Genomic DNA, 19,917 nt, shown 5'->3' on the forward strand with positions numbered 1-19,917 from the left:
CTAGATTTTTAATGTCATTACTTAAATGATTATTAAACTCACTAAGGCAGCACAAATTATAAAACTAAAAGAAAAACTAAAACTGAAAATATAATTCACTGGAAAAAAAAACTAAAATAAAACAGTCATAGTGAAAACTAAACTTGACTAAAAATAAACTGAAATGATTTTTTTATAAATAGAATATTTCATATTTCAAATTTAAATTTTAAATTTAACATAAATATCGGTTTATAGTACTTTAGCCACTTTTGGGTCAAAGGTGAAAACAGAGACCTGAAAAAGGAAACAAGAAAGAAAAGAAACATGAAGACCACCATTGGAGAACAAACTTTGCTTGTGTGTGTGTAATGGGTGATTTCCTCTCACTGTGACTCATACAGGCCAACAGGGGATCGAGCGCAGCCTGAGGCGAAGACCACTCTGTGCTAAACTACTGTCACAATGCCGTACAAGTGTATGTGGGAGAATGTGTGTGTGTGGAAATGCCAGGGAGGGATGGAAGCGGAGACTTGGTGTCTGTGTGTTTGTAAGGGACAGAGATAAGAATGAGTGCATGTATCTGAATGGCAGAAACAGAGAGAAAAAGGGCACGAGTGACTGAAAGAAAAAGGGCATGAGAAATTGTGGATGTATGAAAGGGACAGAAATGAGTGTGAGAGAACATGAGAGACTAAGAGAGAGAGGGACAAATGGAAGATGGAACATGGATGGAACAAACATGTTATTCTCACACATATTGCTATTTGCACTTCTGGTTAGATACTAATTGCATTTAATTGTTTCTGTACTTGTACAATAACAATAAAAGTTGAATCTAATCTAAAAAAATATACATTCACTTTAAATTAACAAATTTCAATTTGAAATCTGTTTCTTATGTATTTATATCATATTAAACATGCTATACAAAAATACAGTAAAAACAGTAATATTGTAAAATATTATTACAATTTAAAATAACTGTTTTCTGTTTTAAAATATTTTAATATATATATATATATATATATAAATAAAATATTACATTTTATTTATATAATTCATTTTATTATTTAATATACCTGTTTTTTTGTTTCTGTAAAGCTGCTTTGAAACAATATGTATTGAGAAAAGTGCTAAACAAATGAACTTGAATGGAACTGAATTGAAACTTTTCCTGAAAAAAGTTAATCTAAATATTTTAAAATTAATTTGCATTAAAATGCATTTTTCTTAATCACAAGTGCCCTCATCATGCAGGATACAGAACCTCGATGAGGCTCAGACCTATGTGTTCTCTTCTTTCTATTCCCTGACCAATATTCAACACCAGCCAACTATTCCACCCTCTGTGTGTGTGTTTGACACTCCCTCTCCACTCTCTCCTATTTCTGTTTGTTTTCTAATGGCCTGTAGGCATCAGTTTTAGCCAGTCTGCAGTGGAAGCGAGCTGGGACTTGCCGCAGCCACAGGGGAGAAATGAAACCTTAACTCAGCTCTTTTAACATCAGCACAGATGTCAAAGCTTCTTTCGCTGCCGCACATTACACAGCCAAGCGCTGTTCTATAGGTTGAAAAGATCTGTGTAAATTGTTATGCTTTTTGCTCTCCCCCCCCCTCCAAATAAAAAAAGCATAAAGGTGCGATCACAATGATATTCTGGTGAAATTTCACGGGCAAAATCTGTATATTATCAATAATATAGCGATGCATGAAGCACAGCTCACACAGAATTCACTTTTTCAAAACCAAGCAGCTTTCATTGGTTAACATGGCGAATCTGTGAAACTTTTGAACATATTGCAAAATCTGGATGCGGAAATCATTCTTCCTCACGCAAAATTCCAGATCGCGTGGATTGCTATTGAAAAAATTTGCTGAAAAACAGTAAATGTAACCACACCTCAGTTTATTTTAAATAATGACACATTCAGCCCAGTCATCATTCCATTTCTCTAAAGATTTTCTTCCTGTAATACACTTCATAATACAGAAGTATAAGGGTTATGCGCAACAAACTTCTGTATTCTGTAAAACAGGGAGCATAGCTTTCAGTTCAGGTCTTTTGTATGTGCATTTTTAAATACAGAGCTGTTTTACTCAAGATGCCATCAGAGGAACTACCAAAGAAGAACATAACCGATGTCCATCATATAAGGGTCAGTTACGTGACGGGTCATTTTTTTGTCCAAAGGCCTTAGTAATAAAAAACAAAAAAAGATATGACCATCCAAAGCATGTAAGGTAGTACAACTAGATCTCTTTTATTGAAATCAAAAGGTTTTAATTATATTTTGCTACATATAAAGGTATTTTAAAGATTTTGAAGTGTTAAAAGGTCATTCGGTTTAACCGTCCAAAGGCCAATTCATTTGTGATTAAAATATCTTAAAGTGTAATAAGTGTATCTATTTTTTATTCTGGCATGATTTTATAGCATTATATATTAACATAGTGCACAATGGTATTAAAATTATGTGTAGAAGTCGTTGCTTTGTTATGAGAAAAACGTCCGGAAAAATGAATTTCATTGATGTCATTCGGAGTAACCAATATAAAAGGACCATTTTGGATCAAGTCATGCAGTCAGTATCATGTGACAGGATGTGACATCATTCAGACACCTGCAAAGGACCACATGGTCATGAAGCAAAGTAACTAACTCTCTTTTAACTATTTGAAAAATTCAAATTTTCACTTGCTCATATGCATGTCCTGAAAAGTTATTCGGTATAACTGCTATAAAACATGGAAAATATTGTAAAAACTTGTACTAAATATAAAATGTTTGATCGTCCTTTTGCTAGCTAGTTAGCAAGCTAACTACCTAGCTAGCTAGATATCAGCCTGTTAGCATTGTTTGAAAATACTCAAAAGTGTCATTCGGTAAAACCGAAATTTTGGTTAAACCGAATGACTTTTTTGGTTACAAACTTTGTCCATCTTGTAAAAAATGACAAAAACCACATAATCTCATTGTTAGCACTTAATAAAACTTCAAAATTAATTACATCTCCATTAGGTTTTTTTTTTACACTTTTAAAAACCTTATTCGTCAATGACCCATATGCAGATTGATATCTAACAGTTTTTTTTTTTTAAACTTTTAGACTAGACAATTTTACGCATAAAAACAATACAAATAAAAATAATAAAAATAACTAACTTGGATGTCTGATGTCAGTTCATACTTCTGTTAACACTTTCCTGTTAAACAGGACCCATTTTCCTGTTTGTTTCTGGCCACGTACACAACGTAAGTTTCAGGAGTGACAACCGCATTTAACGTTCTGGCATCTCTCCTGTTTGGTTTATTGTGACCAAAGTAGTAATATTACACAAAACACATTCAGAATAAAGCATTTGGATTTGTTTCGGTTTATTATGGGCTTATTCTTCTTCGCTGATTTTCCTATCAAGATCTGGCAACTCGAATGAGTCAAGGCTCGTGCTTTCCCTGTGATTCACCACGCATACAGAAGAGAAACACATCTCCGATGAACGTTAAAAAACGTCATTAACAATTAGTTGTTCAGTTCGGTTCTGTACACACTGCATAGAATTTCTCTAAATGCGGTTGTCACTACCTGTATTTTGCGGGAGTTAATTCGGTTGTAGCATGCGGTTGTCACTCCCGTATTTTACTGAACTGTGTGTGTACAGAACGCGATTAAGCACTAAAAGGTGAACTGACAACTGAATTTAGCTGCAGTGTGTACGTGGCCTATGCGACTTTCGACATGAAGCCTATTATGGATGCACTTTCCATTAATTAAAAAAAGATACCTTAGTGCATTTTGACGTAATAAAGCCCAATTACAATCTCAACCATACAATAATAGTTTCTTATAGATAATGTAACATAATACAGCAGTGCTACATTTCAAGCTAAGCCCACTGCACATGGGTTAGCACATCTGCTACACACTTAAAATTCAAGGGGGAAAGTCATTTAGAGACAGCAGGAAAATAATCTTTTCTAAATGCTATTGCCCAGTACTGCACTGAAAATCTTTAAGCTTCCACTTCCTCATGTCAATCAGTCTTATTTTCTAGCTACTGTGCATACAAATCAATAATCAACGTTTAAGTGTAATACATTGTTTCTTGCTATTATAATTCTGGTGCAAATAAATTATGCCTGGCATACGAAATCATAGTCAGAAAAAATCAGATTTTTTTTTTCTTTTTAAAATGGAACAGTTTATTTAATCTTTTTCTTTTTCTTTTTTTTTACATCTATAAAAATATGCATGTGTTTTGCATGCATTTTGTTGAGATTTTGTTGAGTATCATATTTGATACATCAGGATTTTATGGTTCATATAATAGAATATGAAGCTTATACTCAACGAAATATGCAATTTAGTGCAGTTGCTGATATTTATTTGGCCAAAAAGTCAGATGAAATTCTGATGGCTTTTAATGCAAATCATTGTGATCTTTATAACAGTATAGCAGACTGCTTGTATAAAATGCATATAAATATCAGTTGTTACTCTGTATTAACCCTCTACGGCAAAGTTTTCTTAAGCCCTATGTTTAGTAAATCTTTCTTTAAATGATTACAACCAATTAGAAAGGTCAAGAAAGTACCAAAGAACAGTCCAGTAAGGTGTGGGAGTCACTATCAAGCACCATTTAAAGGTGGGACGTCCTGTTCTGACACATGGTCACAGGAGCACATGGTGTGAGAAGAAGACAAGATTATTTGCTTTAGTAATCTTATTTAAAATGACATGAACTGTACATAAAAAATATGTGTGTGTATGAAGGTGTAGAGAAGCCTTTTGTCAGGTTTTATGAAGTTTTTTATTTTATTTTGCATATTCAGAAATTCAGTTTTTCTTTTCGTTGCCTCAGGGCAACGTTGTGCGATAAGGGGTACTTTTCGAGGATGTTTTGGACAATACCTCACATTGGCCATAATGTGTTATAAGATGGGAATATGCAGGGCTCCTATGAGTGCAGGAACACCCAAAGTGATGTGCAAAAACTGTAACATACACCTCTATTTCACAGCAGAGAAGAACTGCTTTTTGAAGTTCTTTTTGAAATCTTATTACATGTAGTACATTATATGGCATGACACACTACATGATACAAACCTATGCATGTATCAAATTCAATATATCAATGTCTTTCAAGTGTTTTTCCCTTTTTATTTAATGATTTCTTGACATTTTTTTTTTTAAATTTGTGATTTTGATGATAATTTTCTCTATGATTCTGTACCATTGTTGCACAACGTTGCCCTTATCAATAAAGTGTTCCCAAATGAACCAAAAAATGATGTGGAATATTTTTTTTTCATGTGCCATCAACATGTGTGCAGTAGAGGGTTAACCTATAATAAGTTTTAAGATGATATTTAAATGCTTAGATTTCTGATCAAACTCTGTAGGGGGCAAAAAAACAAAACAATGCAATGCAATGCAATGCAATGATAATTGAGAGACGTACAAATAAGCATTCCTTAAAAAAAAAAAAAAAAAAAAAAAAAAGATGTATGGATAATCAAGTTAAAAAAAAAGGTTCTTCATTCCAGTAAGTGTTCATCTTGAAATATTACTAACAATATAAAAGTTATTCTTCTTACATTTACTTTAGAAAAATCAGTAAAGATTTCACAACAACAAAAACGTGAACAATGACCTTAAGGGGGATGTTTTTAGAATTATACTAAAAGGCCTTTTACTTGCTAAAAAAAAAGTATAAACTACCAATAAGACTAGAGAAGACATGTAGAAGATTGTGTACAACAGGTTTTTCAGCATATTGGTAATTTATAGGCCTTAGACATTTGCCTATTAAATCCAGATACATTAGGCTTTTATAGGGTTAAGCCCTGTGAAGAGCACAGCCATTGGAAGGGGAGATGTGTGGCAGGTTGGGGAAGAAAGTCACTCAACTTTCCTTATGTGTATATGGACACCCTTGTGTGGATGGACTTGTGGCTACATGCAAAGTGCAAAAACAAATCATTAGCAACAAACAACAAACAAGTTTTCCTTGTAATGAAACACCGAAGCACAGCGGATAGAATATCAATCTGGAACACACTCATGCATGTACAGACACGTGTAATGCTGCCCATGAATTCAGCAATGCAACTTACATTCTAATAATCATAATGACCTCTGAACACATTTGGTTACGACTAACAAAAGCCCAAGTCGTCTAAACACAACAATGATTCTGCCCAGGACATGTTGGACAAGGACAAGTATTTCATCTAATAAAAGGTGCACTAACAGCCTCGACAAGAATTAGCAATCACTGTCAGTCTATATCGCACATCTGCTCATCAGATAACATGAATAACAAAACATCATCATTTAGACGCTCTTTCAGAAAAGACAAGAAATGGATGAGTCAGAGGAGACGCTTCTAATGTCTGGTTCTCAAGGACGGGAAGCTCATTACACAGTCGAGCTAATACACGAATATGAATATGTCTCTAGTCATAATGGCTCTTAAAGAGGACCTATTATGCTTTTTTACATTTTCAACATTCTTTAGTGTGTAATGTTGCTGTTTGAGCATGAAAAAGGTCTGCAAAGTTAAAAAAGCACAAAGTTTACTCCAAAGGGAGTTTTTCCTCTATATCAGTAAGTTTCTGAACTCCCTGAAACGCCTCAATTGTACTCTTGACTTTTCTTCTGGGAACATACACGTCACAATATTCCTCATTTAAATAATTCCTGCCCAAGGCATACGCAAAAAAAGGGGGGGCCTGGTTGAGTAGCCCTAGTAGTGTATTGAAACTCGAGGTTATGGTAAGGGGCATTTCCAAAACACGCTAGAAGCGGCTAACTAATCACAACACACTGGTCCAGCTGACCAATCAGAGCACATAGTGCTTTTCGGAAGGAGGGGCTTCACAGAAACTAAACAGAGCGTTACTGACAGACTGGGAAGAAAGAAGCTGCAATAACGTAACATGAAAAATAATGTTTTTCTTTTACATTCAAGCATGAAAACCTACTCCAGACCCCAAAAACAAAATCAAGACTTTGTAAAAGAGCATAATATGGCCTCTTTAAAGGGATAGTTCACCCAAAAATGAAAATTCTGTCATCATTTACACCTCTTTAAGTTGTTCCAAACCTGTATAAATGTCTTTGTTCTGCTGAACACAAAGGGAGATATTTGGAAGAATGTTTGTAACCAAGCAAATCTTGCCCCCCATTGACTACCATAGTAGGAAAAAAAAAAAAAAAAATACTATGGTAGTCAATGGGGGGCAAGATTTGCTTGGTTACAAACATTCTTCCAAATATCTTCCTTTGTGTTCAGAACAAAGAAATTTATACAGGTTTGGAACAACTTAAGGGGGAGTAAATGATGACAGAATTTTCATTTTTGGGTGAACTATACCTTTAAAGCTGTAATTTCTGCACCACCAGCTTAACCCATTGAAATTTCTTTCAGCCAATGGAATTGGTTTGGGGTTCTAGGGCGGACTGAACTGTTCATGAAGCCATTACCATCATAGACATAAGTACTGGTTTTTCAAATTACAGTAAAATTGTGAACCAATGTGCTCAAAACTGTATTTGCACTGCTGTTACTGGTGTTATACATCTAATGCAAAACTGATGGGGGTGGATACATGTTGCCATGGTATTTCAAAAACACAGTGGTCAGTGTGACAAAGTTCAGTAATGACTTAAGACATTGGCAGCACAGAACACTTCAAACAACCTTGTAAATGACAGTCGTAGTGCGATTCTCTCTTGAAATTTTAAATATTTAGTCATTTAGCAGATACTGTTTTTCCTCGAACCCTAATACTTTACGGGTATCAGTCCAGATCTTTATACACATAAGCAAAATCAAGAAGCATCTCTGATAAGATAGAGAGTTTGTGGGATTTACCTGATGGTGGGTTGGCCGAGGCCCTGTCACAAACTGGTGGAGATAACAGCAAGGTTTGAGGTCATCAGGAGCGACAAAAGAAGAGAAAGAATAGAGAGACAGTGAGGATAACAGATGACCCACCTTGGATGACTTTGCATTTCCATTACAAATGAAATAAGAGTAGTGTAGCAGGGTTGTGTTACATGTCAGCAGAGCAGGTGGTCCAATTGCCTGGTCTTAAATCTTAATTATTTTTTGGTCTTAAAGGAATAGTTCAACCAAATATTAAAATTATCCCATAATTTACCGACCCTCAAGCCATACTAGGTGTATATGACTTTCTTCTTTCAGCTCTTCTCAGCTTTCTAATGGCATTGAATATTGTCCGAATTTTTGAGGCTCCAAAAAAGCGCATCCATCCATCATATAAGTAATCCATACGACTCCAGTGGGTTAATCAAGGCCTACTGATTGATGGGTTTTTATAAGAAAAACTATAATCACTAGCTTTCTGCAACGAACGTAAAGCGTTCACGAAAGCCAGTGATTATAGCTTATAAAGTTATATATGGATGTGCTTTTTGGAGCTTCAAAAACGTGGACACTATTCAATGCCATTACAAAGCTGGGAAGAGTAAGGATATTATTTAATATAACTCTGATTGTATTCGTCTGAAAGAAGAAAGCAAATACACCTAGGATGGGATAATTATAGGATAATTTTAATTTTTGGGTGAACTATTCCTTTAAATTAATGATTGAAGTTGGTTTGAAACACATAAACTCATTGAGTCCAACAACCTCAGGACCACACTTTTAATTTGTGTAAATATTCTTTTATATTAACAAGGCAAGCAGACTATGGGTGGTACATGGAATACACTACCATTCAAAAGTCTGGGGTCAGTAACATTTTTTTATTTATACATTTATTTAGCAAGGATGCATTAAATTATTATTTTAAACCTTCTATTCATCAAAGAATCCTGGAAAAAATCTATGGTTTTGAGCAGCAATTTTTTTTTTTCAGCATTCCTAATAAGAAGAAATGCTTCTTGAGCAGCAAATCAGCATATTAGAGCATTTTGAGTAATAGTTGCTAAAAATTCAGCTCTGCCATTACAGAAATAAATCACATTTTAAAAAGTATAAAAATAAAAAACTAATTGAAATTGTAATAATATTTCACAATATTACTGTTTTTAATGTATTTTTGATCAAATATATGCAGCTTTGATGAGCTTAAAAGACTTCTTTCAAAAAAATTGGCAAATCCTACCAACCACTAACTTTTGAACAATAGTGTAAGTAAAATCTTATATCGCATTAATCCCCATGATAAAATGTTACAAGTTATTTCATCTATAATTGGTTAATTTTTCAATGCATTATAAATATCACTGGATGTGCCATGTTTGAAGCTGTAGAAAAACAGCCAATATGTGCACACATGTGACCATACATCAACTGAATTCTATATTAATGTAGTTGTGGCGTTGCTTGGCAACCATAAACTGTGTTTATACCAGACATGAGCGTTGTGGCACCAAAACGGTTTCATTATTAGCAACCAAGGTGTCTACACCGAAAAGGTCTATTTGCTGAACAATTTGTAGAGTAGGCCATCAGTTTTTTTGCTTGGTGTCAGATTTTTTAAAAATCGGTCTAAACAGATTCTCTACTAATTGAAACATTCCTACCACTGGAGGAACCATCATACCACTCGGACCTACTACATATTAACATGCCAAGAAGACATGTTTATAATTATTGCATTAAGACATCATCACCACAAAAATTGCAGAGAGCAGCTCTTACCGGCCGACTTTGTGGCTGTACGCTCATTGGTTGCGTCTGTGGCGAGTACACCAGGGGGGCGGAGCCTGGATTCTGAGCTGGGTTATATTGAGGCTAAGGAGTGAATCATAGACAGCCAAAAGTTTAGGCAACTTCCCTTTTGAAGCTCAATGTATAGTTTTCAATCAGAGCATAGGATACAAAAAACAGATCATCATTAACTGTGTGACTGTGTGCATATTGACTTAATTTCTTTGTCAGACAAAACCCAGATGAATACATTACCCTCTCAATCCACAGCAACAGCGTGTTTATAAAAGTGTCTGTCGAGTGTGTATATATCTGTCCAGTGTGTGTGTGTGTGCGCGTGTGAAAGTCGTGGGATCATTACAGCACCTGTGTCGGCTGGAAACACTATTTATAAAATAGCGACAGTGTTCCTTCAGGCTGGTGGTAACCATGGTGAGGAGAGCGGTGCAAAAATCACTCATAACACAAACCCTCTGCGCTCTGTATTGTGCGTATGTGTGTGTGCGAAAACATCAGACATCTAAATGTAATATACAAATCTAAATGTCACAGTTAATTCAGACCCAACAAAGGCAAAGAACAAACATAATTTTTAGTACAAATCAAGGTGACCTAGAAAAACATAGCAACACCAAAATATAATAAGTTCTCCTCTGAATTGAGAAATTAAATTTTCCTTGATTTTTTGACATAAGAGGTCATTGTACTAAAATATCCTGTAAGTTTCAGAACTCAGAACTCCCTTGTTAGGGGACAGCTTTTATTGAAACCAAGCTGCCCAAAGGACTCGTTTTGGATTTTGTCACATTATGGCGTAATAGTAATACGAAAGACCGCCTCTGCAGAAGATCAACGCCTACTTCTACATCATTGCCTCTTTAGCCCCACCCACCAAATCGAACGTCATGCAGTAGTAAACACGACGCAAACACATTACTCAAGCAACAAAACGATAGAGATGCCTCTGAGGATTACAAGACGTTTTGCAGTGCCGAGTTGTGATCATAACATTAAGAAAGCATGGATGAACTTTATTTTAACGAAGTTCCAGATCGCGTCAGTAAGACAATGTTCGTTTGTTCGGTTCATTTTACTTCGGATTTGTTTTTAAACAAGACATTGTTCGGCGCAGGATTTTTCAGAGAGAATAAAAGATGATGCAGTGAAGACTATACTGGATCCGACAGTAATGTCGCAACACACAAAAGTGTGAGCAACAGTGTTTTTACCATGTGTATGGTGTATATTTTAGGACTTCCTCACAGATCAGTCATACAACGAAAAGGCGTCATGCCTCAGACTAAAAGGTTTCAGTCATCGGGCAAAACGGCCTCGCGCCTCAGACTGAAAGGCTTCAGGTCTCAGGAAAAACGACGCCAGGTGTCAGGTCTCTTACAATTAGGCATCGAACGAAACAGCCTCAGACCAAAAGGCATCAGACCAAAAGGCATCGGATGAAACGGACTCAGACTAAAAGGCATCAATTTTTTTTTTTTTTTGTATAGCCTAACTTTCTATTGGCTTTTATCCCACCATAATGCCATCCTTCAGTTGTCTTTTTCTTTCTCCCTTTTTTATATATTTAACTGTTACAATTCCCAAATTGATGTAAGGTGTGTGTGCGAGCTTTAATTAAATATTACACTGGTTAGGTTCTATACAGAAAAAAACATGCCGATTTTCACATTGGGCTGAATGAAAATGTAAAATGTGACTCTTCCATCCAGATAGTGGTATTCTGTTTTTATTGTTATTTTTATTTTTTATGCATTCCATTTTTATTTTTATGTATTTGTTTCCTTTTTATGTAAAGCACTTTGAATTACCATTGTGTATGAAATGTGCTAAATAAATAAAATTTCCTTGCCTTGCCTAATCAACTCTCTGACAGTAGGTGGCGCTGGAACAGCAGAAATAAAGCCGTTTCCTTGGTAACCTCTGTACATAAAGCAGCTGTGTTTATAGAGTACCTCAGGGATGACGTGTTTTTGTAGGCCAACCCGGAAGTTAGTGGCGCACGGGTTCCCTCGATCGAAAGCCTATGCATTTTTCCCATAGGCTTTTGGAAAATCGCAAAAAATAAGCTCTGTGTTTAACAAAAGGTTATGACACTTACACGTTTCGTCTATCAAGATAATCTTTACAAGTTAACACAACATTTATACATTTTGAAGCCTAAATAAAGTCGTCAGATATAAAAAGCTAACAGTAGCCTATAAACGGACTACAGCACACCATGGTCACGGATCAACGTCACCACCACCAAGCTTCCTCAAACTTTATTTAGAAAACAACTTTATTTAAAAACATGGTCGCTGATTGTGATCTGCGCTGTGTATGAATACTTATCCACTTTTTCATGAGAAATGCTGTCCAAATGTCCTGTTTGTCATGATGAAGTCTAAAGTCCCCGCCAAAGGAAGTAGTCCCTTTTAGCAATTTGTTAGCAACCGCCGTTTTTAAGACACAATAAAGGTTTAAAAAAAAAATCACAAGCAGGTTATAACTGGTGTGTTTTATGTCATAGATCAAAACGTGAAAATATTTAGAGGCTTTTTTAACCACAGACCTTATTTCAGGCAAGTTAGCAAAAACCCATTCAAAAACCCCATAGACTTGAGGGCGATGGAACCGGAAGTCCTAAAATGCTAACTCGCTTCCGGGTTTTGCCTACAAAAACACGTCATCCCTGAGGTACTCTATAACAACGCAGTCAAATAGCTCGAAAGATTTTTTACCTCTCTTATAACAATTAACCATGGTTTTACTACAAATAAAACAAAAAACATGGTTATTGTAGTTAACCATGGTAACCACAAATTAACCATGGTTTTGCTACACTATAGTTTATGGTATTTGTAGTAAAATTATTGTTATACAAATAGTAGTCTATCAATCCGACAAAAAAATCATAGTTAACACACTTTTAACCATGGTTAATTTTCTGATGCGTTTATGTCTGATGCCTTTTAGTCTGAGGCCGTTTTGTCCGATGCCTTTTTATCTGAGTCCGTTTCGTCTGAAGCCTTTTGATCTGAGGCTGTTTCGTTCGATGCCTAATTGTATGAGACCTGACACCTGACGTCATTTTTCCTGAGACCTGAAGCCTTTCAGTCAGAGGCGCCATGCTGTTTTGTCCGATGACTTAAGCCTTTTAGTCTGAGGCATGACGCCTTTTCGTTGTATGACTGAGGTGTGAGGAAGTCCTAAAATGTACACCGTATATGTGTCACTATTGATTTTTCTGTTACAGATCATTTGATATGTACTACTGAGTGTTTATACTGTAGCACCACAGTCAAACTGTGAATAGTTGTGACTTGTCAGTTGTGTGCAAATGACAATGTATACGATTTTCACTTTATCGAAAAGGAAGAACAATGAATAGCCTATATGAACAACAGTGCGACAAATGATGGTACTTATTTATTTATACACAAAACACCGCAATTTTTCCAGTCAACTGCAACTGTGGTAAATCAGAACTTAAACTTAATTTGCCACAACCAAGACTTATAAAGCATATGTATTAGGGCTGAAAACTGTATCACGATATGTTTCATATCGGTCAATATCGATAATTATTGATATTTTTTATATGACTCATTTAAAATAAGGACCAGGAGAAAAATATATTATATTTAAACATTTTTATTTTAAACTTAACCTTCCTCTGATCATAATCCCCTCAGTTATTAAGACAGAAATGTCAACAACCATGGAAAACTCAAATAATTAAAATGTAAACAAGTCTAAAGTCACAATGAACACTCAACAATTATCTCTTAACATTTAAGGTGCAAAATGAAAGAAAATGTAAGAAATGCTTAATAAAGTGTAATAAAATAGTGCAAAGTGTTAAATATAAACATAGAGAAACCTGAGAATTTAATGGTATTACCAGTCTTGGTGGGGACGACGGTCTTGCATAATTTGCAGACGACATTGGTCTGACTACGGTCAGACTTTTAATATCCAAAAAACTGCCATACTGGCGAGCTGACTTTTCCTCTTTTATTTACAATTTCCTTGCTCGCTGCGGCACTCCTTTTCTGCTTATCAGTCGCCGGTTACTGAAGAGGAATCCAGCAGACCAGTACGAGACAACGATATGGCGCAACCAAACATGATACTGTAACATGATTGGCTGTTAGCGTGTCACTCCCTACGTTGCTAGGTTACCAGAGAGCGAGTGCCTTTGTTAATGCAACCAAACTTGCTTCGCAACCTCTGTTTTCTTCCGACGAAGAATAAAAAAATATCGAACGTTTTATCGAACACATTTTTTATTGATATCGATCACGTGTCTATCGCGATACATATCGTTATCATTTTATCGCCCAGCCCTAATATGTATATGCATATACAGTATCTCACAGAAGTGAGTACACCCCTCACATTTTTGTAAATATTTTATTATATCTTTTCATGTGACAACACTGAAGAAATGACACTTTGCTACAATGTAAAGTAGCGAGTGTACAGCTTGTATAACAGTGTAAATTTGCTGTCCCCTTAAAATAACTCAACACACAGCCATTCATGTCTAAACTGCTGGCCACAAAAGTGAGTATACCCCTAAGTAAAAATGTCCAAATTGGGTCCAATTAGCCATTTTCTCTCCCCAGTGTCATGTGACTCATTAGTGTTATAAAGTCTTAGGTGTGAATGGGGAGCAGGTGTGTTAAATTTGGTGTTATCGTTCTCACTCTCTCAAACTGGTCACTGGAAGTTCAACATGGCACCTCATGGCAAAGAACCCTCTGAGGATCTGAAAAAAAGAATTGTTGCTCTACATAAAGATGGCGTAGGCTATAAGAAGATTGCCAAGACCCTAAACTGAGATGCAGCATGGTGGCCAAGACCATACAGAGGTTTAACAGGACAGGTTCCACTCAGAACAGGCCTCGCCATGGTCGACCAAAGAAGTTGAGTGCACGTGCTCAGTGTCATATCCAGAGGTTGTGTTTGGAAAATAGACGTTTGAGTGCTGCCAGCATTGCTGCAGTGGTTGAAGGGGTGGGGGGTCAGCCTGTCAGTGCTCAGACCATACGCAGCACACTGCATCAAATTGGTCTGCATGGCTGTCGTCCCAGAAGGAAGCCTATTCTAAAGATGATGTACAAGAAAGCCCGCAAACAATTTGCTGAAGACAAGCAGACTAAGGACATGGATTACTGGAAAGATAAACTTTGGTTCAGATGGTGTCAAGCGTGTGTGGCGGCAACCAGGTGAGGAGTACAAAGACAAGTGTGTCTTGCCTACAGTCAAGCATGGTGGTGGGAGTGTCATGGTCTGGGGCTGCATGAGTGCTGCCGGCACTGGGGAGCTACAGTTCATTGAGAGAACCATAAATGCCAACATGTACTGTGACATACTAAAGCAGAGCATGATCCCCTCCCTTCGGAGACTGGGCCGCAGGGCAGTATTCCAACATGATAACGACCCCAAACACACCTCCAAGATGACCACTGCCTTGCTAAAGAAGCTGAGGGTACCTAAACCCTATTGAGCATCTGTGGGGCATCCTCAAACGGAAGGTGGAGGAGCGCAAGGTCTCTAACATCCACCAGCTCCGTGATGTCGTCATGGAGGAGTGGAAGAGGACTCCAGTGGCAACCTGTGAAGCTCTGATGAACTCCATGCCCAAGGGGGTTAAGGCAGTGCTGGAAACTAATGGTGGCCACACAAAATATTGACTCACTTTTGTGGCCAGCGGTTTAGACATTAATGGCTGTGTGTTGAGTTATTTTGAGGGGACAGCAAATTTACACTGTTATACAAGCTGTACACTCACTACTTTACATTGTAGCAAAGTGTCATTTCCTCAGTGTTGTCACACGAAAAGATATAATAAAATATTTACAAAAATGTGAGGGATGTACTCACTTCTGTGAGATACTGTATATTTCATATATGTAACAGGATATTTTTTTAACATCGGAAGTTTTCAAAACAATTCCACACGTGTAATGGCGGGGACACTGAAATTATTTTAATATGCAAACCTGTCACCAAATCATAGCAGTGGGCGTTTACTTCCAAATCCTGAATGCGGCACGCCCATCAAAATGAAGTATTTGAAAGAGAGGGTCAAAAACAGGATAGAAAATAGCTTATTACTTCTAAATTAGGATGTTTTTTATGTAAAAATCTTGATAACATTATAAGTGGACCTCAGAGAACATTATGAAATGAAAAAAAAAAAATGCAGTTCACCCCTTTAACAGATAAAATCGCAAGTAATTAAGCAAACAATTATGTAGACAAAGAGAGAAGACAGACAGATGCGGATGTGGACATGCTGAGGGTGTTGGTACTTACCCCTCCGCCTGTCTCCCAGCCCTTGAGGAAGCGGTATGAGGGACCGGCAGGGACTGATACCTGAGAGAGGGCTGGGGATGTGGCATGGCCGGGTGGGGTGCCTGCCAGGTTTGGGTGGGTTTTGCTGAGGTCATGACCTGGGTATGGAGGACCAGGGTGTCTGGATACCTGTGGAATGACCACAAACAACATTTACACACAGTTTCACACCACAGTGCCTTTCAGTTAATGCCTACTACAGACTGTGAGATTTCAGCAATCCTATAAGATCATTACTCATCACATCGTATGACATGGATCTATTAAAGTTGGGTACGACATGAATGTAGACTGTACGATGATGACACCTATTGAATCATAGTCTACAGCGCAACTTAGTTGGTATAGAAGAATAAAACGTCATCAGAATGTGCTAGTGGTAAACAAATAGAGCAAGATGAATCGTACTTTGCCAATTGCAGTTTTTATGTGGAGGAGGAAGCACAAGAGAAGAAAATAGACATGGTCATGGCTAGTGAAAAGAAGCTAACTTGGCATGCCAATTTTGTAAATGGAGCTTGAGGTAAGTAGTTGTAAGTTTTTACGCCATGTCGCGCTGATCAAAACGCCATTTCATGTTGCATTTTTATTGGCTAGTCAGTAGATTTATGTCGTAGCAGCAAACACACTGCGAGATGATCATGCTAAATATCTGACACTGTCAGAAAATTATCGCAGGCTATCTTTGGTTGCAAGGCCATGACAACGGCCGTCTTTGAACCTGTCTCACTGTACAACGTAGGACCATCGTTTAGGGGCCACGACCACAGAAATCACTACGATTGGTCAACTTTTGTCTGGGACAGCCCCAAATTGTACAGTGTGTACCGGGCATAAACGGGATATGTGTCGAGTTCTTGCTATTAGCGACACCAGTGGCCATTAAGTGAACTGCAGCCAGCAACGTGCACACGTAACGTACAAGAGTCTGTACATGATTCAATGCCCCAATATACTCACGGCAAAGTTGTTTTTCTTTTTTTGGAAGTTGGAAATACCTTTGCAGCGGTATACTGTTAAAGAACATCCCGATACCGTCCACACTGCTGAGAGTGACAGTTAGATGAAAATGAAAATTTGCGCTGCTTGCTTTTCTTTTAATAGCGTACAAAATAATAGACAATTCTAGGGGTACGTTTCTATCTGTCACACTTTAATAATTCTTTTTTAGGTCAACTACTGTTATGGCACACCAACTGTCTGAGGAAAATTTTGCTGAGAAAATTAGTTGAAGTTAGTTAACTGTCAACATGTATATAGCTAGATTAGACAAAGGCATCTGTATCATCTGCCTATAATAATAATAATGATATTAAAAGTACGCACAGTAAGTATGTACAATGGGACCACACACATTGGCATACTTAGAGTACATTTCTGGTCTTAGGGATTGTCTATGTATAAACATTATAGTGATGTATAATGACTAAGTGTACATGTGTGTGTGATCACTCACACTGTAGACGGCCGTCACCCCAGAGTGGGCGGGAAACATGCGTTCCTCCAGTGATAGCGCTGCTCGAGGGATCCTGGGAAGGGTAATGTTAGAGAAAATCTCTAATAGGTTTAAAATGTCAACCTTAGAAACTTGAAACATGAAATAATAATGGTGCAGTCTCTTTCACACCAATTAATATTACTGTCCACTTCCTCCAATGACTTGCATTTGGTGCAAAGGTTTGAGAAAGTTAACACAAACACATTTTCTCCCTCCCTTCACTAAAATGTCCAATTCCCCTTTCACTACACCCCATACCTCAACCGGCCAGAAAGATGTCAGACAGAAATCCTGACATGGAATTCCAAATATGTGAGAAATGGATCGGTGCACTTTTGGATACAATGTGTGTTCTAACACGTTAAACAAATTAAAAATATTAAAAGTAAGCTGCAAAATTCCTCTCTGAAAATCAGAACACTGTTACTTGACTGACAAAAATGTCCCATGATCTAAAATTCATGTACCTCCCTTTTTACAGCTCCATTTCAAGAAATGGTATCCTCAACATGTTCAGGTTGCAGGTGGCAAGTTATTAAAAGACATGGGAGTCATTTGAATTAAAAAATTTTATGGTATCAGCATTATTTTTTAGCTACAATTACTGCACATTCACACATCACTCAGCCGGTCTTCTTTAAAGGAAGTTCTCCAGCAAGGAAAAAGAGTTTATTATAAATGCTGCACTGTCATACCTGTCTGAGGTATTCTGTGACACAAACGATGGGGCCGGTCAGAACAGATAAACACGTATAGCGAAAAAGATGGATGGATGTGACAGAAAAAGAGAAAGAAAAGAGCAGGAACCGGCTCCGGCGGTTACTGTATCTGTGTCCGTAAGTGAGAGATGAGCAGATCACATGGTTTCGGGGAAAGTAGAGGAGGTCTGGCTTTCCTCCTTCATGCGCTTCATGCACTCATGAACACTTTTTAGACTTTCTGTGAGATCCTGCCTTCCGATTTGCACTCTCTTTCCCATTCTCCCCCCCTCCTACCTCTCTGGCCTTCTGCCAACCTAAACTCTGAGAAAAAAGGGGGATGGGGGAAGTAAGAGCTGGGAAAAAAACAGCCGGGAAGAGAGTTATAATGTGTGGCAAGAGGTTTTCCTTCACTCGTAACAACCTAAAATGAGTGCACGCATACATTCTCACGTGCACTCGCATAATGAATCTGACTTTGGAAACCTATATTCCAGGTCATCAGGGACATATCCAAGGTACCCAATCAGAGTTCAGAGGGGTGCACCTGAGGAATGCAGCTTTGGGGACGGCCCGCGAAGCTATGTGATCAGGTTAAAACTGACAGCTGACACTCGCTAGACTCTGGCAGGACACAAGGCACGACTTACTGGAATTACAGGCTGATCTGATTCCTGTGTTCAAAGTTTGGCACTCCATTGCATAACCAAATCCCTTTGCATGGTCATGGAGGTGTTTTGATGGCACGACACGCAAGTGTGTGCCCACATGTGTGGAGAATTTGAGAAGAATTTACAAATTTTCCAAAAGCAAAAAGTCATCTGGGTTCTTGAGACACTGAGACAGTTGTTAACAAGCATCTCTTTTGAAAATATCCTATTAGTGCCATGGTCTCTGGAGAGTTATGGTCCTTTAGTCTCTAAATATTGTCTCTTTAATTACTGCCAGTAGAACGAGTACAGAGAATGGCAAAGGATGAGATGGCAAAACTGTGTAGCCTTAAACTTTCATAGTAGCTTATAGTAAATCCAATTAGGCACCATATGGAGTGATAGAGAGAAGGGAACTGTGGAAAGAAAGAAAGAAAGTAAGTAAAAGAAGAAAAGAAGGAAGTACAGGAAGGAATGACCAAAGTAAATGAACGAAAGATAGAAGCAACTGAAGGAAAAGAAAGAAGAAAATGAATGAAGAAAATAAGGAAGTAAAGTAATGACCAAAAAAGAAAGAAAGAAAGAAAGAAAGAAAGAAAAAGAAAGAAATGAATGAAAAAAAGAAGGAAGTAAAGGAAGGAACATCCAAAAAAGAAAGAAATGAAGTAAAAGAAGGAAGGAAGGAGGTGAGTAAACAATTGACCTTTCGCAAACACCCGCCCCTTTTAGTTACTGTTGCTATGTCCGACAAGCCATGCCGATCTCTCGCCACACACATCATGTTCTCACGCGGTGAAAAATACATCGCGGAGCAAAGAGGACACTGACAACGCGTCGACAGACAAGACAGAACAGATTACTTTTGATATTAAACGAAGTCTCAAATTTCAAATTCTGTCATTTTTAAAGAAATTTAAACAATAAATACCATTTTGATTGCTGTAGCACCTCAGTTCAAGCGGCTCGTGAACCGATCATTTCTTCCTACTAGTTCATTTATAGCATCAAATAAACATGAACATCATAAGGAATGTTGTTT

General features: G+C 37.4%; 1 protein-coding gene across 5 annotated transcripts in view; it reads right to left on the reverse strand.

Moving 5' to 3' along the window:
- The window catches only part of eif4g3a (eukaryotic translation initiation factor 4 gamma, 3a), a 64,613-nt gene that overhangs the window by 36,339 nt on the left and 8,357 nt on the right, over positions 1-19,917 (reverse strand). For 4 of the 5 annotated variants that reach the window (XM_051913510.1, XM_051913509.1, XM_051913507.1 and 1 more), the window contains exons 2-5: positions 17,489-17,561; positions 15,994-16,161; positions 9,661-9,753; positions 7,861-7,893 (exon numbers count right to left, since the gene is read on the reverse strand). In XM_051913510.1, the coding sequence (XP_051769470.1) occupies positions 7,861-7,893; positions 9,661-9,753; positions 15,994-16,161; positions 17,489-17,561 (367 nt within the window). Of the gene's footprint in view, positions 1-7,860; positions 7,894-9,660; positions 9,754-15,993; positions 16,162-17,488; positions 17,562-18,225; positions 18,506-19,917 lie in introns of those variants that run through there. The other variant, XM_051913511.1, reaches the window with a different exon arrangement.

The sequence above is a fragment of the Ctenopharyngodon idella genome, chromosome 11 (assembly GCF_019924925.1).
Source record: "Ctenopharyngodon idella isolate HZGC_01 chromosome 11, HZGC01, whole genome shotgun sequence".
Classification (NCBI taxonomy): domain Eukaryota; kingdom Metazoa; phylum Chordata; class Actinopteri; order Cypriniformes; family Xenocyprididae; genus Ctenopharyngodon; species Ctenopharyngodon idella.